This window comes from Branchiostoma belcheri, unplaced genomic scaffold (genome assembly GCF_001625305.1).
Source record: "Branchiostoma belcheri isolate BF01 breed outbred unplaced genomic scaffold, Haploidv18h27 scaffold37, whole genome shotgun sequence".
Classification (NCBI taxonomy): domain Eukaryota; kingdom Metazoa; phylum Chordata; class Leptocardii; order Amphioxiformes; family Branchiostomatidae; genus Branchiostoma; species Branchiostoma belcheri.
In genome coordinates this window covers 352,316-376,948 of record NW_017803987.1, presented here as the reverse complement: position 1 = coordinate 376,948, position 24,633 = coordinate 352,316, and the positions used below count along the sequence as shown (strand labels likewise).

Here is a 24,633-nt window from a genome sequence, read left to right as displayed (position 1 = left end):
ACGATATCAGTCCCATGGCCCGCCGATAAATACAGTTGCTTGGGTCAACGCTAGCATACTGAGCAACTTGGTCCGTATTATTGATGAAATCGACGAACCAAATCACATCGTAGTCGTTACTGTAGGCTTCCATTTCAACAGCCAACCGCTGGTTGATTACGTCACGCGCGTTCGAACCGTTCGGAGCGCCCTCTTGCGACTTCTCCGCAGACAACAGAACACCACCCTGGTCATCAAACCTACCAACACAGCTGACACCACCATTCTGAACGTCGACGACTGGTATTCCTTCCAGATGTACCTCATCATAAAAGAGATGTTCTCAGGGCTGCCGGTTGTTTTTGTGGACACCTGGGAAATGACAGATTGCCAGTTTCCGAAGGACACAACCCATCCTGCGGATGAAGTCATTCAGGAGGAGATTCTGTACATGTTGTCTTACATTTGTCAATGATCGTTTTATCTATTTATTCATTACCTCCCCAAGCAGAGGTTTGGGTTTGGGGTTATTTTAGCGTGTTTTTAGGCTTTTTTATCGGGGTTTCTCTTTTGCACTGAATTTTTTTCCCACCTCAGTGCAAAAGAGAAATCCCGATAAAAAAGCCTAAAAACACGCTAAAAATACCCCCAAAACCCAAACCTCTGCTTGGAGAGTACTAGTATTTATTCATCACTCCATCAGGGAGGTCAGTGACACTTGCACAGCAAACGCATAATTTCTACCTTCGCGTATGGTCTGCTCGGTTAATTCTTACTCAAATACATTCATATATATATATATAGTCAGACAGGAGTATAAATCCATCCTACCGATAAAATTGCAACATCATGTAATCCGACACCAGTTACCATGGTGACAGGCGTCAACAAATCAGGTAATTGGCCAGGTCAGAGGTGCCATGGAAGAAACGGAAGAAGAAGAAGCAGAATAAGAGGAAATGTAGCATAAACAATCTTTTCGAATTCCTTCGGTAAACATAAATACTTCTAAAAGCTCTTAATATCTCACGGAGGTATGAGATCTCCTAATTCTTTATTAGATGTTTTAATACCATTCGAGAATATACGTTTCGCTCCTCTTGTGTCTTGCATCATTTGAACGTAGCGTGCGTAGGGCACAGCCCACTAATTCCAGCCCCTATTGGAATATATGGAAAACATCTAAGAACTGAGCTGTCAACAATCACCTACTTGAGTGTTCAACTATTGCAAACACACATTGACAGGGTAGTCCAACTTCCAAATTGTCCATTTAGTCCAAAAATTTCACTTTTTGACCAGCGATACTTGGCACGGCAAATGCAAACACTGGCAGCATGACCTCTGACCCCCTTGAAGACCACCAAAAGACAAGAAGATGGGATTAGTTTTAGAACCTACCAAGCAGCCAAAACAACCCTAACAGCCAGTTTTTTCAAGTTAATAGAAATAGAAATAACTCTCCAGCTGGAAAATGCCAGCATTTATCCACACATACCAAGAAAAAGGCTTTTTCAGTTGGTTTGGCTGCACTCACTCAAAGGGGTCTCAGACTGGGCCCTCTGGGCATGCGCCATTTGGTGGCCTTTGCCCCGTAGTGGGGTTACCAATGACGATATATGGCAGGTGGATTTGGTAATGGTTGCTTTACGTGGCGACAGTATAGTCAAATTCTATCTTTTGGTAAATCCCACTTCGATTTACAGACACCGGTGTTACTGCTCGAACAAAAGCGAGATTTACCCGAATTAAGCCAGAGTCCAGGAAATTCTGCCAGGTGCGTCCGGTGTAATGCCTGCCTTGTCAAGGGCAATAGATGCTAGATAAAGGCGAGTAATAATAAAAAAACAATAACATGTACCATATTTTATTCTTTTTATTTTACTTTATTTTACTTTATCTTATCTTGTTTTATCTTATTCACACATAGATATAAACATGATATAACTGCGCAAGGGAGGCCTTTTCGCCCTATCGCATTAGATTTGTAGTCTGCGGAGGATGTCATCCGTAAAATTTACTTGCTATGGCCTTATGGATTAACATCAGTGCCATACAATAATACGCTGTGTACAGTCATTCTGCTTCTTGCCTCCTCATCTGAAACACCGCAGACGTGCAGACGTACACTGTCAGTACAAGGCCCACTTTAGACTAGAAACGGTATACCACTCCAAAACCCTTCGAAACCCTTTGAAACGGTTTGTCTTTAGACACAGGGACCGGGAAGCATAGTGGACCACCGCGGCGTGGCGTGAGATATTGCGGGGCAAAATTGTCCAAAATGGCGGGAGAAGAGTCATCACTGGCGCCGCAGCAGAACAGAATCAGGACCACCTCAGTGTGGAACAACAGTTCTGTCTCTCCGTTCGCTTCTGGAAACTCGTCACCGTTTGAGAAATTCGATGGACAAACTTCTTGCCTCATGTGGCACCTACAGAACAAGACGGTGTTCCAGGGCTACACAGAAGCCCAACAAGCCTGCTCCATCTACGACAACACCGAGGAGTTGGGAACAGCGACCGCCGTCATCTCTTGGTTCTTGGGGCTTCTCATCGTCACCGGCAATGCCGTCGTGATCTTGGGAATCGTCAAAACGACACAACTCCACAAGCCGCTGTACATCTACATGGCAAACCTCGCCGTTTCCGACTTGGTCGGAGGCGTTGGACTCCTGTATCGAACTGCAGACCAAGTAGAATTCTTGAGACTGCACACGTTGATGAATGTTTTAACTTTTCTGATGTATAGTCAAATGATGTCTGCTTCTGCTCTATCGCTGCTATCTGTTAACTCTTACGTAGCAGTAAGACACCCTGTATTCTTCCACAACCATGCCGCCACTGCCAAGCGTGATGCAGGCATAGCTATTGCCTCCTCCTGGCTTGTTCTGTCCTTGTATTTTTTCTTACCCAGCGTGGGGTGGAACTGTTTAGATATAAACACACCAAACTGTCTACTCTTTTACCACACGGTCTTCGTTGGTCTTGTAGCCACTCTAGCCATCGTATTGGCCGGTACCATGTTGTTTACAAACATCAGCACATTTGTAGCGGTGAAACAGCGACAAAAGAGAAGGTTTGGGCAGCAGCCACGTAATAATCTTGGACAAAACGGGACAGGGCAACATCAGTCTCACAATATCGCACAAAATGAGGCAGAAAGAAAATTCAAGAAAAGTGTGCAGAAGGCGAGAACGGTCCTGATTTACGTGGTGGTTGCCTTCATCTTCTGGCTCTTACCTGTTGTGCTGCTCCCGATATGTCAGAGGGAGTGCCCACTCATAGCTGGTCCCCACGAAAGAGCCGTGATGCTGACTTTCAACTCAGCAATCAACCCGGTCGCAAGCATCGTCCGCACACCGGACTTACGGAGGGGGATCTGGCAAACTGTGATGGACATCCGCCGGGTACTTGTCAGCAGAATACGGAGAAACCCTGCGAATCCGCAAGTCCAACAGCCAGTGTCAATTCTGCGAGGAGGAATCACAGGGAACACCGGACCGAACACACCAGCAGGACAGCACACCGCAGGGCACAGCAACAGTCCTGTCAAGACAGCAGGACAGCTCACCGCAGGGCACAGCAACAGTCCTGTCAACATACCAGCAGGACAGCACACCGCAGGACACAGCAACAGTCCTCACGTCAACATACCAGCAGGACAGCACACCGCAGGACACAGCAACAGTCCTGTCAACATACCAGCAGGACAGCACACCGCAGGACACAGCAACAGTCCCGTCAACATATCAGCAGGACAGCACACTGCAGGGCACAGCAACAGTCCTGTCAACATAGCAGCAGAACAGCTCACCACGGGAAACAGCAACAGTCCTGTCAACACATCTGCAGGACAGCTCACCGCAGGACATAGCAACAGTCCTGTCAACATATCAGCAGGACAGCTCACCGCAGGACATAACAACAGTCCTGTCAACATACCATCAGGACAGCTCACCGCGGGACACAGCCCTGTCAACAAGAGTATGGCTGGGCCAAAAGTAGCATTCACCAAGGCAAGGAGTAACAGCCTTGCTATCATAGAAATAGACTGACACTTATGTAAAGAACTACTATAAAGAAAGGCGTGTCGATTTGATACAGGAAAAGTCATAGTGTTGCTCTTTTCCCCATTGTAATGCTAGTAAGCAACGCTAGGTGGCGACCATAACCTGTAACTTTTGTATTAATTGGTCACACTTTGGTTTTAGTTTCATAAATATGTAGATTATTCTGTTAAGAAATCCAAATTAGAGTTATCAAAGTACAGAGGGACGATTTCTTCACTTGTTGCCCTATATAAATGCCCTTGCCCAGACTCAAAATTAATTTCAGCCTGATAAATACGATAGTCAAGCGTCTATAGCTACTACTTATTTTCCCGTGATGCAACGGGGCAGTTCCCTAGGCGCGCGGAAGACGCCAGAAGAAGTTGGTGGCATTTTTGGAAGACAACTTGACGCCTTCTCAGGTAACCTTCACCTTTCTTGACATTCTGGGGCGATCTGCGAACGTCTTAGCTCTTATTTCACATCAGGTGAGCCTCAGAAGTAGTTCACATGGTAGGAGAGGATAGAATTTCTCGTCAACAAAAGCAGACGACGCTGCTTTTTGTATGACCACAGCTGATCTAACTTGATTATGAAATGGAGTGAAAAGAGATGTCGATGACAAAGTCATAAATTTGTCTGCGCCAACTGCACAAGGGACTAAATTTATGGTTAAACTGTGCTTTGTGTGCATTGTGCTGGTTGTAGGGAACCGATTCTAAAGCTACCAACTTTTTGATGAATAGATCGAAAAGAGCACATGTGCCCCATATTGTGTAAGTTACAATAACATATTAAAATGAACGTGGCTATATACACTCCCGGAGTGTATATAAAATCTATTTGTCTTTTATATACACTCCCGGAGTGTATATAAAATCTATTTGTCTTTTATATACACTCCGGGAGTGTATATAAAATCTATTTGTCTTTTATATACACTCCCGGTGTGTATATAAGATCTATTTGTCTTTTATATACACTCCCGGAAAGTTGATAGGGCATTCGAATGATCTGTCGCCGGTGCGAAGACCGCGCGATCGGCTGTGTTATCCGGAGTCACCAAAGGGACCGGGGCGAACCCCGGGTTGGTCTTGGTCTGATAAATGCACGCCAGACCGTGAGGTCGGCGCTTCTTCCGCATGTATTAGCTCTAGAATTACCACAGTTATCCATGTAGGATGTGACGATCAAAGGAACCATAACTGATTTAATGAGCCATTCGCAGTTTCACTGAGACAGTTTAAACTTGCACGTGCATGGCTTAAACTTTGAGACAAGCCTATGACTACTGGCAGGATCAACCAGGTAGCGAGGACGCCAGGGGCGCGCGACCGGTCTCGCCGCCGCCGCCGGGAGCGGAGGGTCCCGGGCCCCGCGCAAGCGGGGCGGGGCGGTCCGCTCGACCGAACTTCGGTGGAGATTTCCGTGTTGTTTTCTGATTTTCATCATCCAATAAGATAAACTTGAAGACCGAGGTTTAAACTTGGTGCCCCTGAATCCTCAAACACTCACAAAAACCCAAGTTTTGGGCCTACCAAGTAGGCTAGTATTTCGGAGTGTATATAAAATCTATTTGTCTTTTATATACACACCGGGAGTGTATATAGCTACGGCGTATTAAAATACAGCAAGGCATATCGTACTTCGTAGCCCTGACGACTCTATCACTCAAATGTATATGACTCATGTCGAAACGGCATTTTTGTCAAATTCTTCAATTGCCAATATTACTACAACTAGACTTAGTCGAGAAATCTTCCTTCAAATTTGTGTTCAAATAACTTTATATAGACAATTTTCTTTATCAAACATTCCGGTTTCAGCAAATTTAGAAGTAACATCTGATTACAAAGTTGGTCTTTGTTAACAAACAGCACCGGTAGTGTAAAGTCTAACATGTAAACTGTCAACACAAGTATGTGTGTTTGCTGTGCTTGTTGACCTTTGTTAATTAATGTTACCTTAGTTTAATACACCAACATGTACTCATAATCTCCAAGTAGATGCAAGGATCAGTTTTATAACACATCATACATATTTTGAGTATGCAGCTCTTTTTACATGATTTGCCTCCTCTTGACAATGATTAAGTGCTATATACACTATTAGTACTAAATATGCAAAATCAAGTACATGTAGTATAGTATTACCATCTACTAAGTACATCCTAGATGGTATTTTTGACTGTGGGACTGGAAGAGTTGCTTTTTAGCAGTGTTGTTGAGGTGGTGAAGTCTGCCATCTGAGTGATTGACTTCTTGTTCTAATCTCACATTGTACATACATTTTTGCCCTTATTCATTTTATTGTTCAGATAAAAGAAGAGATACACCATATCGATTGCTTGAAGGATTTTCTAATTAACAGATAAAATTAGTAGAATGGATTCATTGGAAGATAGTACATTATAATACAGATAGGTCTCTTGGGTCTACTTGTGAGGGCTGTAAGGGCTCAGTGACCTTAGTTTCACCCTTGTAATTATCATCATTATTGAAGCATGTTGTTTTTGCTCAGTCAGTTTCTTCTTCATCTCCAAAGGTATAAGGTCACTGACCTGGACCACATGGCTGTTACCATGGTAACTGGTACTATAGGCTAGACAATAAACATAATGCATTTTTTTTTGTGCAAATGTTACTTTTCTTATAGTATTGTTTTGTTTCTCTCTTTAACGTTATATTTTCATATCTAGTCTCCAGTACTTGATAAAAAACTGTTATTCTTTTCCAGAATACAAGGAAGTTTAGCTACAAAGTTAAGGATCTTAAAAAGAATTCATACAATTGTTTGAAACATGATTTATAGCAACTATAAATGCTTTATTATAACAATAAACAAGGCAAGTGCGGCATTGACACAATTTTATACGCCCATAAACAGATATTCTGTAACCACTTAGAATTAACTTCACAGGCACAGCTGTCATAAAATATACCATAAACCAGCCGGGTCAATGAAACATACTGATAAGCAATCAGGAAAAGTATCATGCACATTACACAGTTACATGTTGTGTGTACTGTGGCATTTGTTTACTCACATCCAGTTTTTTTTTGTGGTCTCTGTACAACTTTTCAGGTAGCAAATTATAACAATGAATTCTATATTTTGTAGGTTCCGTTGCAGGTACATGTGATGTTACATATGCATGTAACTACTTGAAAGTTTCAAATTAGCAATTGGTTAGCAAGAGACAGGTCTACATGTACATGTACAGTTCTGTACAACTGTAGTCAAGTGACCACCTCTGCATAAGGATCACCTGGCCAATGTGACCACTTTTTGGTGGTCCCTTAGAGTTAAGATGATTTTCCCATTGACTCAAGCATTAAGAATCCTGTCTTTAGTGACCACCTGTCCACTTTAAGATATTGGAAAAGTAATCTAACATTCTACCACAATGGCCAGAGGTAGTCCTTATGCAGAGGTGATCACTTGTACAAGTTTGACCGTAGTAATACTTTGCATGTTGGTATGTTGACAGCAATCGTGAGTTGTAGTTGACCACCTGTCCACCTTAAAGATATTAAAAAAGTAATCTAACATTCTAAGGGCCACAATGGCCAGAGGTACTCCTTATGCAGAGGTGGTCACTTGTACAAGTTTGACCGTAGTAATACTTTGCATGTTGGTATGTTGACAACAATCGTGAGTTGACAAACGATCACTTAATAGTGCAAAGTTGTGCCTGAGACACGCAGTGTGTACCCCGCTTTGATACATTGTCCGCTCGGTAAACATTCCCAGCTGGGTTGTTTACTCTCGCCTTTATTCCCTGACACTTGTTCGCCTCATTGGGTAAGTCCTTGTGCGCTCGCTAACAAAGTCGGCAGGCAAACATCCAGCACCCCCCATTTTGCAAGTGGTAGAAACCGTCTTCCATATATTTGTCATGCCTGATTGGGCTGTACCATGTCAGCATGGGGGTGGTTGTGCTGATTTTGTTTTCACGTTTTCTTAACCCGGTTGTAAGTGGGTGTTTGAGGCAATTGTGGGGGAAGGTTTTGCATCGCCAGTTTACGTTTTTGTACTCATGAGGATTTTTTCTGTAGTTTCTTTGTTCCAAATTGTTTCTGTCCGTGTTCATTTCTTCCCAGAAGTCCAAATACATACAAATGTATAGTGGTGCTGGTGAGTACATTTTCTTTCACCCAAAACATATCTGCTTGTAGATTTGTATTTTTACATGTTGCTTATTGCTTTCTGAAGATTTTCAGTCAGTTAATGAAGGTATAAGAATATATAAAACAAGCAATATATACTTCTAGCATAAGATTTTTAACATTGACTTTATTTAGATTAAAGCAAAACAATACAATGTGGGCACTTTATGAACGTAATCACATAGTATTTCATACACAGCTAATAACATCGATGAACACAACGTAAACACAATCAAATAATGATAAATATCAACAGATAGTAGTACATGTATATCGAATATGATATTTATGCTGCATGTTACGATTCGCAAGCAAAATGAATACACATATTTGTTCATGGTTTATTCCTTTGTGTACCAAGTGTTCGTTCTGTTTGTAGGATAAATATATTCATGCATGTATAATAAGTCTAGGTAATATTCACATCAAAGCTATTTTCACCCGTACACACAATATTAATAATATTTTGTGTTTACTCCATCATTATATTTATTACTTGGTGATATTTTGAGAAATTTTGTCCACATATAGGACTTCATCAATAATGCCCCTCAATATGTTCTTATGCAAAGATGTTTTTTTCTTCTTTGTAATCTTAAGAACCCAACCAAGTGGTACCAAAAGCAGCTGCTCCTTATATAAAGAATTTGAGACAGTCCAAAGATGTCGTTGAAAGACTTAAAAGGTTTTTCAATAACACACTTATTTTTGTTTTCCAGAAAGAATATAGTAGTTGAAAACACTTGTTCCTTTTTCTAGCTGTCTCGAATGACAGAGCGTTTGACAAATTTGTAGAGGGATTTCCTAGACCTCACATGGCTCAGTGTTTGTCACTAAGTCAAACACTGTCGTATTGAACTCTTCACACCTCGCATGGTGTCCAAATATTGCTAAAGCTTAATGAGATGTCCACAGGTATCATGTTTTTGTGTTTTGACGCTGTTGAAATAATTTTTGTGTCAACACTTCAAAGTTAAGTTTTTACCACTTTCTAGATTTTCACGCCTTCCCCAGAAGGGTATGTTTTTGGTTTGGCCATGGCTCAGTGGTGTGGGTCTATATGTAAGTCAACAGCATATAACCATGTGTAGAAGCTGTGGATGATATTTGGTAGGTGAGTAGTGGTTGTGAAAATGAAGGTCAAGTTTGAAAGTGCTACACCTGGTATTTTTCAACGGTACTGCAGCAGGTTTTATTATGCATTTGCTGTTTGTATGTGTACGGCATAACTCAAAAAACTATAAATGGATCATAATTTTGAGTAAGTGAGTGCCAGTTGTGAAAACGAAGGTCAAGTTCGAAAATGGTTCATCTCTCGTGTTCCTAGTACGTTCCCAGGAAACCACATGTACATTACTGAGCAGAAAAAGAAAAGTTTGAACATGATTTATCTTCTTATTTGCAACATCCATCATTTCTGTCAGGAAGGTCACAACGACCTCTATTTACAAAAGGGCATCTTGAGATCCAGACTTACCCTCATTCTGACACCCCTTTCATAGCGATTTTGAAAATTTATGACTTTTAAACATGGCCATTCAGTGCGTGTGGCAGTAATATCCTTTCTATGGATTGGTGTGTTAACGTTGTTGAAGTAAGGTCCTACAGTAGAACAAAATAAGACTCTTCTTGTGTTGATAGCAGACATGCTTTGGGATTTGAATCCCTGACCTCTACATCCTAACAAGTGCTCTTCTTCTGTAACTTAGCACGTTCTTTTTGTTTGCGCTCGGTTTTCCTGCTCTGAGAAGAGTGGATACAATCGCTCCGACTTTCCTCCCCCAATGTTTGTTAGTTTGTCAGGTACATAGTAGTCCAGTACGGCACTAAAAATAACCCAGTACTCTTAACAAAGCACACCTGCACGGACTGCTGGCCACTGTGCACAGGTGAGGGAAGACAGGTAGGTCTTAAGGTTTGTTAAGGTCTTTGTTAATCGTATAAAAGGGTGAATTTGGGGGAATGGGATGTCTGTTTCCATGATGCAGTGTGCAAAATACTTTTTTGAACCAGGTTGCCCAGTGGCCAACCTACAGCAAAAATTAGGTTGCCCATCAGAATTTTAGGTTGCCCCACCTATAAGTTACTACTTTCCTCAAATTAAGTAATGTTACATACATAAGCCTTTGACAATATTTCTAACAGCCTTTAGTTAACTGATACTCGTATTAGCCATTAATACCTAAAAGTAAAAAGCATCTGCCGGATACAGTGGTGCAAGCCAAGTGGGCATGATTTTGGAGGGGGGGGGGGGCTTCTTAAAATTCAGGTAGCACACTGGGCTACCTAGGTTCAAAAATAGGTTGCTACTTTTACCCATGGTAGTATTAGTAGAAATATTTCAATTGGTGCCAAATAGACTGTAAATAATATGCCAGAGCAGTACATGAAATACCAGTTCTGTATTTGCACGTCAGGTCAGAAAAAATTGGAGCTCTGATGTCTACCTGTGCCTGACCTGCATTGGGCCATGTACTGAATTTAACGTTATATACACATGATGTAGGACCTATAGTATGTAGATTTTTATTTGCTGCATTGGCTGTTACTAACCTAATTAATATGAAGTATAAAAGAAATAATGGCAATGGTTTCTGAACCGGTTATGATGATCAGACTTCTGTATATCCAAATTTTGAGTTGTGCAGTTATAATTTGTCTGGTGCAGGTAATTTCCAAGGTTATCTGCACCTGTGCAGGTATGCAGAATAAGGTGGTTCGAGCCCTGTGCAGAGAGAAGATAGCTGGCCAAGGGAGTAGAGTTCACAACCCACAGACTGGACAATAGGCCACCGCAAGTAAATTTTATGGATGACATCCTCCACAGACTCCAAATCTAATGCGAGCGGGCGAAAAAACAAACATGGCGAACCGAAAAAAAAGGTTCCTATATTTAAAAATTTTGACTCATTCATAATGTACAAATGGTTTTTATTCAGTAGGAACATCACACATACAAAGCCAACATCACATATCACTGCATCAAAGGAAGTAACAAAACATTAAATCAGAGCCTTTTCTTGTCTCTTCTCTCCACAGTTATCTGCCATCCACCTTCTGGCATGGCAACAGACATTTTTGCCCATTTTCGGCATGTTGTCCAATGTCAGAAGGCAACAAAATTTTTTTTTTCCAAAATCAGGCGAAAATTAATGCGTGCGCTGATGTCATCCATAAAAATCACTTGCTGTGGCCTTATGTCATTCACTAACCGTGGGGAACTAAATTCCAACAATTCCTGTACAAATAGGCTGGGATTTAGACTTTGTAATCTCACTCTGTACAGCATTCTTGCCACATTATTCAAGTAAAATAGCCTGAATCTCACATTAATTTTCTGCTAGCTTAACTTTCGTTTCAAAGTTTTTGCAAATGCTATAGGTTAATGTTAATCTGTAATTATTTAGGGGATATACATTGTACTTGTGTATGTTGTGGCAGTCTTTGTATTATTTGTTTGTATATAGGGGACGGAGTTTGTTTTGCAACAAACATGAGGTTGTTGCACACACAAAACTTGTAGACAATTACTGCCTTGAAGTCTAAAGAATACAACATTAGAAGTAAGGCCTTGAAATACCACCTGCATATGCAGGTTAGGAGTTGTGCAGGTATTTCTGATGTCTACATACCTGCACCTAACCTGCACTGGTCCATGTACTGGGTATATGCAGGTTAGTGCAGGTAAAATTGGAGCTGTGCAGGTATTTCTGATGTCTACCTGCACCTAACCTGCACTGGTCCATGTACAGGGTATATGCAGGTTAGTACAGGTAAAATTGGAGCTGTGCAGGTATTTCTGATGTCTACCTGCACCTAACCTGCACTGGTCCATGGGTATATGCAGGTTAGTGCAGGTAAAATTGGAGCTGTGCAGGTATTTCTGATGTCTACCTGCACCTAACCTGCACTGGTCCATGTACTGGGTATATGCAGGTTAGTGCAGGTAAAACTGGATCTAGAGCTGTGCAGGTATTTCTGATGTCTACCTGCACCTAACCTGCACTGGTCCATGCACTGGGTATGTGTTTCCCTAGAAAAAAATTGCCCTAGGATTTTTTCTGTGGACCCCTGCAAGCAAGGGACATAAATTTTTTGAGCTTATCGACCTTTTCTAGCTCCATGATCTGACACCTGAGTGATGAAACGTTGTACAATCGGTTTTCCAACATTGACATTAAATATGAAAATGTCCTCATGCAAGTTTTACTTTGTTAAACTGTATTGCAATTATTACTATGGTCACTAGAGATGACTAAAAAAAAAGAAAGCAAAAAAAAAAAAGATCACCCCTACCTACTGACCCTAATTTTTTTAAAGGCTGAAACACTGGAAACACAACATTTTTTTCTAGGTCTAAGGCCATAACAATTTAATTTCTTGGTTAACAGATTTTTCTAGAAAAATAATGGAGCGGGCGTGCAAAAAAAAATAAATAAAAACAGGCCCAGGCATCCTATTATGGCCCAAAATGGTACAATTATAGGAGCCATGAAGTCAACACACCATGCAGGCTGGTTCAAAATTTAAACAATGAATTTTGAACTTTTAATGATACCACTGCATTGAAAGATGGAATAACTGTAACAACTAGGAAGAAAAGGACTGTTTTCAACTGTTCAGGGCAAAATATGAGCATTTTGTAGTTGATTCTGAATTTTTTTTTTTTGCAAATCAGAAAAAAATGAAGCGGGTGAATCCGTTAACCAAGAAATTAAATTGGTGTGGCCTTAGCAAAAAAAAAGATCACCCCTACCTACCGACCCTAATGTTTAAAGACCGAAACACTGGAAACACAACATTTTTTGAGATGATGAGAACCCACCAGTTGCGTTGTCGGTGCCCAGGCCTGTCTTGTTTACACAGGTCAGGTGTGATCATCGGATCAAGGTGTTCCGGGTGAGTTACCTGCCCAACAATACCTGTAAACAAAAGGGCTTGGGAAGGAGTCCCACAGACTTACCTGTCTAACACAACCTATAAACACTAAAACCTGCAAAAGGTGTGGATTTCCTTTGACCTCTGCTGTCTGTTGACCTCTAAACGCAGGCAATATTTTGGTTAGTAGAATGTTCCTCAATCAGTTACATTTTTGTAAAGCAAAAAAAAAGTACAGTACAGTATTGGAGGTACATTTACAATTACAAAGTCATGTTTTTACCTTAGTTTATAAAAACGTCACTGATTGAGGAATATTGTACTAACTGTCGGAGGTAATATTTTGATGTATTTCTGGCATCTGATAATTAGATCAATTTTTTGCTTTTGTTAACTAGACTCTTGATTTTTTTAAAGACAGTTTAGGTATCCATTAAGGTATTAAAATTTTTGTATTGGCCTACATTGTAGCTCAGCTACAAATCCTGCTATTGAACTTTGGAGTGTCAACTATGTAGTTATTATCGAATCATAATCATGATAACTTCTATATTATATAATATTTATTTGAAACATTATAATGTATAGTTGTTTAAAATAAAAATAACAGGGATTTTTAGAACAAGGCATCATACATGGCATCTGAGAAATGTTGGTGTTTTTTCTTGATTATAAAATGCAGGTTTTTCCTAATTTGTACATGTACATACAATGTAGTAGACTCTTTTCATTGAGAAAAAAAAACACAGCAAATTTTACTTATCAAAATGTAACAAACAAGAATTTAAAAAATGTATCTGTCCTTCTCAGTGCCATATCTATAGTATGAATAGGTCGTTTTATAAGATAATCTTTCAATTATGCATAATACATGTAGTCACAGTAAGTCACTTATATGGGGTCAAAACCTTGCATTGTGCTGCTATACAGCAAGACTGTGGACCATTATTACAATGTTTAAGCAACGCACAGCTTTTAAAAGAAACGCTAACCCCAGAATCTTATCAGGTGTAGGTTATTCGATACGCCCAGAGTCCCACGCGGGTGGGTTGGCTTACCCCGCACAATATCTGCCTTCTACCGCCCGTAACACAACGCCTTACGACACGCAACGGGAAAGTACGCTGGCGGTCGCGGGACATGGCAACCGTGTTTGTGGTCGGAGGGACTGCACGTGAGTTTGCGTGAGTTACCGTACATTTTGTGCGTGTGCAGGTATGTTTGGTGCGTACGTGTGCACGTGTGGGGAGGTCGGATTGATGACTTTTTGTGTACTTTTCTGGTTTAACTCCCTTGGATACAGCAAAGATTGGAGGGTATGATAGGGGGTAGCTTGATATGGGGGGGGGGCAGATTTTCTGATACTGCAAGGTGACTAATTTGTTATATTTCAAAATTTTTGAGGTTTTGTACGGAATAGTGAGTGGCAAATCTTATGCATAATTGTTGTACTTCTACGTAACATATAGCTTGTACATTGAGTGTATGGTATCTTTTACAAATTGCATTCCAGTGTTTGTAAACATACCTCTCTGAGGTACATGCAACACAGGGTGTGACTGTATCTTAATTAAAAGAAAGTAGCTCAATGCAATTAAAGCAAAATCCTTGTGCAAAAAAGAAAAAAAAATCACATCCACAAATTAAAATCTCACCCTCAACCTGTATTTTTCACATTGCAGAAAAACTATAAACAAGTTGTTTATTAATTATGGCATAGCTGAATCATGGTTCAAATTGTTACAGTTAGAACTTTAGAAGAAGAAATTATTTTGAGTCCAGTTGATATGTATAAAATCTACGACTGTTATATATAGTAAGGGTGTGTGGTATATTTTGAAAGATATCACTGTACTAAATGCAGTTAAATTCACTGGACTTTTGCATATAAAGTTTGTGATGTCTTTAAGATACATTTGTAGCATAACACAGAAAAAAGACATGATAATTTATTAATAATGTTTGCAGTGTTAAGAGTTCACGGAGGTCACAGCGAAAACTGCAAAAATTTGAAAATTTACTGTATGTCCCTTGTGTCCAATCACTTACATTTATCCATCATTATTATGTATTCAACAGTACAAAAGCATGAGCTCAAAAATTTCCAAAGGACTGACAACATCCATCAATAAAAGATTCAGGTTTTGGGGATTGTTTAACTTACAGGGCTCAAAATTCATTTTTTGGGAATAGGTGCACAGGTGCATCTAACCTAAAAAATTGGGTGCACAAAAATTTTTTCATACAATGCACTTTTTGGGTGAATTGTATTTATAAAACAAAACCAAATTGCAGATGTTACTGCTCCTCTTCTAAGCTTGAATCTGAAATGGGAGCTAACTTCAAAATCTTAAACATTCAAGTACTACAACAAACATTTTATTATTTTTCTGACATTTACATGCCAAGCATATCCTGTATACTATTATACATTTGATATGAACAAAAATACCTACAAAAATATTTGGGTGCACCAGTGCACCCAAAGAAAAATAAAGATTTTTACTTCGGTGCACAGCTCCAATTTTGGGTGCACTAAGGTGCACATGCAGCCAGTATTTCCAGCCCTGACTTAGGAATTTGAACAGTGGATCTTCTTGGCTTTGTAGAATGTTTGGAGAGAGTTTTGGGTGACTTGGTAGAGTAAAGAGATTTTCTAGCTGGTTGGCCGAGTTAGTTAATGGTTAATCCTTTAACCCTCCAACTACCAATATCTTCTTAGACCAAGAAGTTCTGATTTTTTACCTCCTATTGCTTAGACTAGATTGAAGTGTTTAGGAAGAACTCTCAAAAGGGAATTTTTCACAATGACTTTTTCAAACTTTTTCAATCTTGTAATTGTCATCATAAATTACAGTCAAATTCTAGTGACCAACTATGCACATGCAAGGACCACCTGACCATAATTGTAAGCACTAAATGTTGGTGGTCCCTTTGATAATTTCCCCCCTTGATTGACCCAAGCATTAAGACTTAAACCACCTTTCTCCTATGACTGTTTTCTTCACATTCTTTGAATCTGTATCTGTATCGGTATAGCCGGTATAACCGCCCTTCGGCGTAACACACCAGCTTCGCAGGCACACGGCACGGCGACAGCTAGCTATATCACACCGAACGACTTGTTACACGTAATATTTGCACATTTGATTGCAGGAGTTGTTTAAAGCTTTCTAGTGATGATGCCCCAACTGTGCTTGGTGGCAACGAATTCCAGTCTATGATAGTTCTGGGGAAATACGAGTTTTTGAATACCTCAATTCTTGGTTGATAACTCTGATATTTGAAGGCATGGCTGTTTCTTGATCTTTTCTGGGCTGGTATCAGATACTTAGTGGTTGGTACGTCCACCAGTTTATTAGTCATTTTGTACATCATGCACAGTCTGGACATTCTACGTCTGTCTTCCAGCGACCCCCACTGTAGGTTTCTTTTCATTTCCGTTACACTAGCACCCCTTTCATAGTTGTTCGTGCAGAATCTTGTGTGAATGGTCACTATGCAGATGTAGACAGGTTTGACTGTAGATGAAAAATGAAGTTATGGCATGTGGACTGAAGAATTCCTGTATAAAAACTTTACCACCTTCTACCATCAATACCATCTCTTAGCAACAGTGTACAAAGTCACGCACACACCTGGATACCTGTCATGTATTGTGTATGCTGTTGTGTCCCTGACCTAATTTTCATTGACTAAAGTTAATGAGGAAGAAAGGAGAAACGTTTCATTATCCTAACTGCCACCTGGGTTAGGCCACAGCAAGTAATTTTAATGGATGACATCAGCGCACACATTAATTTTTGCCTGGTTTTGGAAAAAAAAAGAAAAAAGAAATTTTGTTGCCTTCTGACTGTGGTCAATATGCTGAAAATGGGTGCAAAGATGTCTATTGCCATGCTGGAAGGTGGATGGCAGATAACTATAAAGAGAGGAGACAAGAAAAGGCTCTGATTTAATGTTTTGTTTCTTTGATGCAGTGATATGTGATGTTCCCACTGAATCAAAACCATTTGTACAATGATTGAGTAAAAAATTAAAAATGTGGGAACCTTGTTTTTTTTTTTGCCCGCTCGCATTAGATTTGGAGTCTGTGGAGGATGTCGTCCATAAAATTTACTTGCTGTGGCCTAATAGGCCTAGGAAAAAAAACTGTTGTGTTTCCTGTTTCAGTCCTGAAAATATTAGGGTCCCTAATATTTTCAGGACTGAAACAGGAACCTGGGTCGGTAGGTAGAGATGATCTTTTTATTCTTTCTCTTTTTATTATACTTTGATGGTCTCAGTGATCCAACGTATACAATACATTTTAACAAAGTGAAACTTGCATGAGGACACATTATATTTTCAATTTTGATGTTGGAAAACCGATTGTACAATCAGGGCTCGAAATTCATTTTTGGGAATAGGTGCACTGGTGCACCCAATCTAAAAAATTAGGTGCACAGAAAAATTTTGGGGTTTACCATATAAAACAAAACCTAATGACAGGTCTTACTGCTCCTCTTCTGAGCTTGAATCTGAAAGGGGAGCTAACTTCAAAATCTTGTACAAAAATATTTGGGTGCACCCACAGAAATAAATTGGGTGCACAGCTCCAATTTTGGGTGCACTAAGGTGGTGCACATGCACCCAGTATTTCGAGCCCTGACAATGTGACAAGTGTCAGGTCATGGAGCTAGAAAAGGTCGATCAGCTTAAAAAATGTATGTCCCTTGCCGGGGTCCACCAAAAAAAGTCTAGGGTCGGCAGTTTTTTCATGGGTCGGTTGGGGAACAGGAAACACAACATTTTTTTTCCTAGGCCTTAAGTTAGAATGTAATTTGTAGTAAAGCTATTGTGCACAACTTGGACAACCATTTCTATTGGAAGGCAAATTGTTTAAGTCCCTGTTTTTACAGTGCGTTGTTTGATGTAATACTGCTTTTCTAGCTTTGAATACAACAATTATGTAATGGCTTTTATTATTGTAAGTTCCTCCTAGTGACCATAGGCAGATTAGAAAGCTTGCCTGTCCAAATTTGCCATTGTAATTCAGAGGCTAAAGGTCAATAAGGGGTCAAGAAATTCAGGTAAGAAAAAACTACCTGTAACTAGAAAGGCTAATATTTGCTTTGGAGCAAATACAGCGATGGGTTCACCACATTTTACGACATGGCAGGGAAAGAATGAGAAACACAAGGGAAAAACTAAAACAACAGTTGGATAGCTATTCCCTACTTTATTGGTTAGGATTTTTAATTGCATAATGCAAACTGTTGATTTTCAAAATAAAAAAAAATGTCCATGCCCCGCATTCCAATGCTGGAGCAGGAAAGCTTGAAATACCTACCAAAACACTTGAATACAGACATACTGTCAGTATGGAAATGCTCTGTGCAGGTGTTAATCAAGTTAAATCCCAACAGCCAATCAGCAAGAAATGCTCTGTGCAGGTGGAAATGCTCTGTGCAGGTGTTGATCAAGTTAAATCCCAACAGCCAATCAGCAAGAAGAATAGAGGAAAGCTGCATGCCTATTGGTTGATGCCCTGCATTCCATTGTGATGACTCATGCCCAAACGTGGTAAACAAGGCACACTAACACAGAAATACATTTGCTATAACACAGCCAAAAAACTCAAATAAAACCATTCTAAAAGCCTGTATCACAATAATTTAAAAAACGCCTAGGGGTATTTGCCCACTGTACCTCCATACCAAATTTCAAGACCTTGGGCCCTAAAATGAAGAAGCTGAATCCATTTAAAAAATGGCAGGAGAAGGAGAAGGAGGAGAAGGAGGAGAAGAAACATCAGAAAAAGCAATATGGGTTCACCACCACTTCGTGGTGTGGTGAACCCATAAAAATGACTCTGAGTTACTTTAGGGCTACGGCAGTTATGTATGATTCAAAACTTTGACGTTTTGTTCCTGAGTGTTAGATCTTATGTTACAGTTACTGTTAGTGTTAGTTAAGTTATGCTTGCCATGCATGGCTACCAATTGAAGCGTTCAGTATCTGGGAGTATATGGAGTAATTTAGATAAGATTCTGTTGCAAAGGCTGACTGAATGTTTTATTAACTATCAGGATGCTATGAAACAATTCTCAATCTGAGGGTAGCTTGCAGTAGATTAATTTGTGCTTTTTTAAAAGAATAACAGGCTAGCAATCTGGATTTATTTCAGACAGATATTAATATGTTTTTATTTAATACTAGTATTAAGTTCAACTTAATGCTTAGTCTTAGTCATATAAACAGATCATATACATGTAGAACCAACTTGTAGTCTTGCAGTTTTCATCCAAACTTAGTAATTTTTCAAGATCTTGTATCATAGTAGACTTCTTGGCATTGTCACCAATACAAAGGTAAAAGAAACCATTAACTCAAAGACTTTTTCCCACCAACAAGTACACTGATTTCCCTCATAAGCGTTGCCCATTTAGTCTTTAAGTTTTTGTACAAACCTAGTAATTTTTCAAGCTCTTGTCACACCAAGAGAGTAATAAAAAGAAACACTCTTAAGACTCTTGCCGACCAACGAGTCCATTGATTTCACAGTTGTAAGTCACACGTTTATAAAGTCCTGACATGCCGTAATACCGGTACAAACACAGGTGGTCTGGTATAACCATTAACCGCAATAAGGATAGACATTAGCGCTACTTTAGTACATTTTATCTGGATTAATTACGAAACTCAGTGATCCGTTCCCAGGACCATGCCCTGGGGTACACAAAGGAGCGACAAAGTAGTTTGTGCAGTGTTAAGATCGTAGTTTGGAACGTTTTGTTTCGGCTGTCTTGTTGGCAGCAGGATATGTACAGCACGTATTGTGAGTTGTTTTGAAAGGGTACATTTAGACTTTTCATTGAGGGCCTGCATGGGGGCTGTGATTACGAACTACGCAAATTTTCGCTGCCCATTACGAATTACGTCTAAGTCTCAGAGCTAATTACGACTGAACGATTTGCGCCTAATGTCCTATTATGAATTACGTTGATTTTTGCGGAGGCTGCCTACGAATTATGAAGTCTAAAAAGGCCTGATTACGACTTACGAAAAAGGGCATGCAGGCCCTCTTCATTGTGTACTTGGGAAGTGGTCAGGAGTTTAGAATTTACAGGAATAAAAAGCACTTAACACAACTTTCCTTACTCCACCAAGGTCACCATTAAACTAAAATGGGTACCTGACTTTGATTTGGGAGGTAAAAGGCAGTGGAAGGAGAGGGATGGGCTCTACCTTCCAATACTGTGCCCTAGACATAGTGGAGGAAAAACCCACTGCCCCTATAGCCTCAAAAAGGCTTTGTGACACTTACATGTAGGCCACACCAATTTGATTTTTTGGTTCTCAGTGTTTTTCAGAAAAAATAGGAAGCAACAGGGATAAAAAAAACCCAGACCTAGGCATCCTATGATAGCCCCAAATGCTATGATAGGAGCCATGAAGTCGACAAACAATGAATTTCAAACTTTTAATCAAACCACTGCCTTGATAGATGGAAAAACTGTAACAACTCTTAAGAGATCTAGAAGGGACTTCCTTCAACTGTTGGGGCTAAAATATGAGCATTTTTTAGTTGATTCAGAGGCCGAAATGTTTTTTTTTCAGAAATAATGAAGCGGGCGAATCCGTGAACCAACAAATCAAATTGGTGTGGCCTTACCTTTTTTTTACATCAATTTTTTGTCCATTTTGAAACAATCTAACCCACTCTGCTACAATCGTGGTTTGCCCCTGAAACTTCCCACAGAGTTGGTACATGATGTAGTGCAGGTAAACATCACCTATTTGAATAAACACCCATTGTTTGAATAACACAGTAGCCAGGAGTTCCACTAAGTGTTATGATGTGGCAAATATTGTAAATTTTCATGGTATTGTAAAAGAGATAATAGTATTGGACCTGTGATTGCTAGAATATTCAGTGTCATAAATTTTCTGAAGTAGGTTTGGAATAATTGAAGATGGTGCAGTCTTCTTAGCACTAAAGAATACCTCTTTTCTAAAACTGTTTCTATTACTAGCAAAGGCTCCAATGCAATTTCAGGGCAGCTAAACAAAAAAATATTCTAGATGAGAAAATCTGTCTAATTTTGATATGTATTATCATTTTTTATCAAGATTGGCACATTTTCGTCATCTTTTCATACTCAAAGCTCCATCTTTCATCAGGTTAGCAAGAGAGTTACAAGAAGGTTCTTTTAATTTTGGAATAACCAATCACTGTTGTCCTTGAAGATTAGACGACAGACCGTCACCGAAATGTCAGATGTAAAATCCTACTGGTTGTTGCATAAAGAACCTTTGTTCTGAACCTAAGGCCACACCAATTTCATTTCTTGGTTAACGGATTTTTCTAGAAAAATAATGGAGTGGGCGAGTGAAAAAAAAAAAACAGGCCTAGGCATCCTATTGTGGCCCAAAATGGTACGATAGGAGCCATGAAGTCAACACACCAGGCTGGTTCAAAATTTACACAATGAATTTTGAACTTTTAATGATACCAGTCAGCATTGAAACATGGAATAACTGTAACAACTAGGAAGAAAAGGACTGTTTTCAACTGTTCGGGGCAAAATATGAGCATTTTGCAGTTGATTCTGAATTTTTTTTAAATCAGAAAAAAATAAACCAGGCAAATCCGTTAACCAAGAAATGAAATTGGTGTGGCCTTAAATGTAGAAAATGTACCCATTTAGCCCCCTTCTGTGATCACTAATGGTTCTCCCCTAAAGTTGGGTTGGTCCCTTATCAGTGTGGTAGATTGGTTGTGTAAACGTACGCTCCAACAGACCAACACCGCAGCAAGCTTTGACACCTTGTTTATGCAAACTCAACTTCTGTACGGACATCAAAATGCTTTGGACCGTACGTGTAACCGTCTGGCTACCGTTTAGGCGTACGTGAAAGGTACAGGGAACCTAGAACCAGTCTCAGAGTATAGCGTATGTGCGTACGTACTTTCCGTAGTTTTGAATGACATTACGGAGAAGCTAGAGCTAACAGAAACAAGTTTGAATGGACCTACCGGTATGTAGAGAGCAGAAAAAAGTTTGAAGGTAAGTCTAAAGTTTTTGGAGTGAACAGGTTAAAATGTTAAGTACTTTTCATGTATTCTTATAGATTTCAGTAAGTGTGTGGGTGTGGGGAGGGTGTGTGTGTGTTTTTAAGCCAAACTGATTTGACTTTTACAATTTTACCTCCTTTTGAAATCGGTTATACTTATTTAGACACTGGTTTTGAAACATTTATTTTATTCACATTCTAGAGAGTCGGGTAAAAAAGAAATATATTGCTTATAGAGCCCTATCCTCATTATTGTTATGCTAGCCTTAAGTAAGGTACAAAGTTCCAATAGTTAAGCCGCAATTTTGCTTTACAGGGATTACCGGTGGTCCATGACACTTGTCACACATGCCTGCTGTGTAATGTTACAGCATAATTCTTAGTAGGTTGTCATACAATTTTTACGTTGTAGAATCTCCAAGCTTCAACAAAACCAACCACTGACAATAAATCTAAGACACCCTTTTCTGTACAAAGAACGCAGAATTTTGTACGGTACTTGTACAGCTATTTCATGGCCAAGAATGCCTTTAGTTTGCGATGGTACAGCGAACGTTACTCTGTATACCTTTTAGTTGCATTCTCCTCTAGCCTTGCACAGTTAGAATGTAATTAACTACATTCCTGTTTGTTACACACATTGCTAGGTAGCCTGAGGTTGAAAACTGTACCCACAATGAAGTCCAAGTTGACATAATTTGTGTACATAGCAGTTTTCTGTGGGGAATTCTTACATTGTATGTCACACATGGAAAACCTTTGTTTATAAACTTTATTGTTTTTGGGAAACAAAAGTTTGGTAAGCCTCACTTTTTTAGCCATTGTTCATGCTTAATCCATTTTAGTAAGGCTTACACAAAAGTCATGATGTTCGGAAGAACCCCCCCACAAGGCTAGCTCAAAGGTCTACTTTTTTGTCCACTTTTTGTCTTAAGGTCCAAGATTTTTTTTAAAAGATGGACTGATTTGTGTCACCAGCGAGGTTGGAATCGTAGGAAAATGGCTCACTTTGTCATTGAAAAAAGTTATCTCTGATTTCTTCTTTGAAATCCTCTAAAAATGCAGGAAATGCCATTTTAGGAGGTTCATTTTTCAAAATTTCCCAGGGGAGCATGCCCCCGGACCCCCCTAGGAACCTCACGCCTTGGCGAGGTATATAAAGGGTGCAATGGCCAAGTGGGAAGAGTGTGCGCCTTGCATTGGTCGTACCATTTACCCGGTAAGACTTACTTTAAAATGGTAATTCATATACTCACTGCTTAACAGTCTGAGAAATAGTAATACTATGTTAGTAGTAGTGACTACCCTATGCACCTAGTGCTGTGTACCTAAACCCAAGTTTAAAGGAAAGAGTTAAAAAAAAGTTGACCCCAAAATCTATTTCGACCCCTGTATATGTCCGGGAAGGATCATTGACAAACACCTGTCACCTGGTCGCCTCACCTGGTACGTGTGGAAGTGTTTACCTGCCAGGTGTAAACAGGTGAAGTACTGTCTGTGTTCTAGTGTAATCTGTCACCCCCTACAGAGGTATGGTAATGTGTGGATGTGTTTGAGCTGTTTTATCACTAACTGATAGACAGTTGGGAAGTTTTTGTTGGTATGGTGGTCACTGAAGTTACAGTGTTTGATAGCCTGTGTGACACAATCTCTCACTGTCAGGGGTTGATCAGGCCTTCTCCTAGAGAGCTTGTGGCCATGCACCTCTAACTCGAGAGAATTATTGGTATTCTTATTTCTAGAACTACTGAATAAGAGCTCAGGGTTCTTTAGCACTAGGGGTGGTTACCTGTATAGAAAATTCAGGTCCAGGTCCGAATCAGGTTCAGAGGATCAGGTCCAGGTCCGGACCTAAACCTAGACCTGATTATTGTACAGTAGCACTACATTGTATATCATATGATATACAATGTCACAGAGCGAGTTAAACGTGCCATCAAGAGCAGAACTGCAGAGTTCAAGCGTCATGGGAAATCTGATCGTTGGAAGAGTCTCAGAAACCGAGCCCAGACCATCATAAGGCAGGCAAAGTTCTGGTACTACCGGAACTTTATCCAGTACCTCAAGCTGGAGAACCCACGCAAATGGTGGAGTTTTGTCAACCGAGAACTTGGCAGATCTCAAGAGAGATCTAACCGCACCACCATTGAGAATGTGCCAGACCGGGATGTTGCTGACGTTCTGAACCAGCACTTCTCTGAGGCGTGGTGTCCTGGCCATGCTCTGTACCTGTTTCCTCTCCAACGCCCCACCGAAGCTGTGGACCTCTGTTCGATCGGGGAAGTCAAAGCCCTACTCAAGGACATAAACCCTAACAAGGCTAGTGGTCCGGACGATCTTCCTACCTGGACACTTAAGGAGTACGCAGAGGACTTTGCTCCCGTCATCACTCACCTCTTCAATGCTTCCTATGGAGGGGGTACGGTACCGAGTGTTTGGAAGGCAGCAAACGTAGTCCCCATTCCAAAGTCAAAGGGAGCAACCAAACCCAGCGAC

General features: G+C 40.1%; 2 protein-coding genes and 1 pseudogene across 2 annotated transcripts in view; all 3 read left to right on the top strand.

The window, feature by feature from the left end:
* The window catches only part of LOC109476269, a 5,510-nt pseudogene extending 5,038 nt beyond the window's left edge, over positions 1–472 (top strand).
* Positions 473–2,263: 1,791 nt separating this feature from the next.
* Positions 2,264–4,036, top strand: LOC109476218. The gene is made up of 2 exons (XM_019777101.1): positions 2,264–2,831; positions 3,033–4,036. Exons 1-2 carry the CDS (start codon positions 2,264–2,266, stop codon positions 4,034–4,036), a joined length of 1,572 nt encoding a protein of 523 aa, XP_019632660.1.
* Positions 4,037–13,896: 9,860 nt separating this feature from the next.
* The window catches only part of LOC109476216, an 85,662-nt gene continuing 74,925 nt past the window's right edge, over positions 13,897–24,633 (top strand). The window contains exon 1 of the mRNA XM_019777099.1: positions 13,897–14,251. The gene's annotated coding sequence lies outside the window, so the exon portion shown is untranslated. The remainder of the gene's footprint in view (positions 14,252–24,633) is intronic.

Bases quoted from the DNA above. Each gene is read 5' to 3' on its own strand.
- LOC109476218 (XM_019777101.1), top strand. From the start codon at position 2,264: ATGGCGGGAGAAGAGTCATCACTGGCGCCGCAGCAGAACAGAATCAGG. The intron at 2,832-3,032 runs GTGATGCAGGCA...GCACATTTGTAG, and splicing joins CCATGCCGCCACTGCCAAGC to CGGTGAAACAGCGACAAAAG.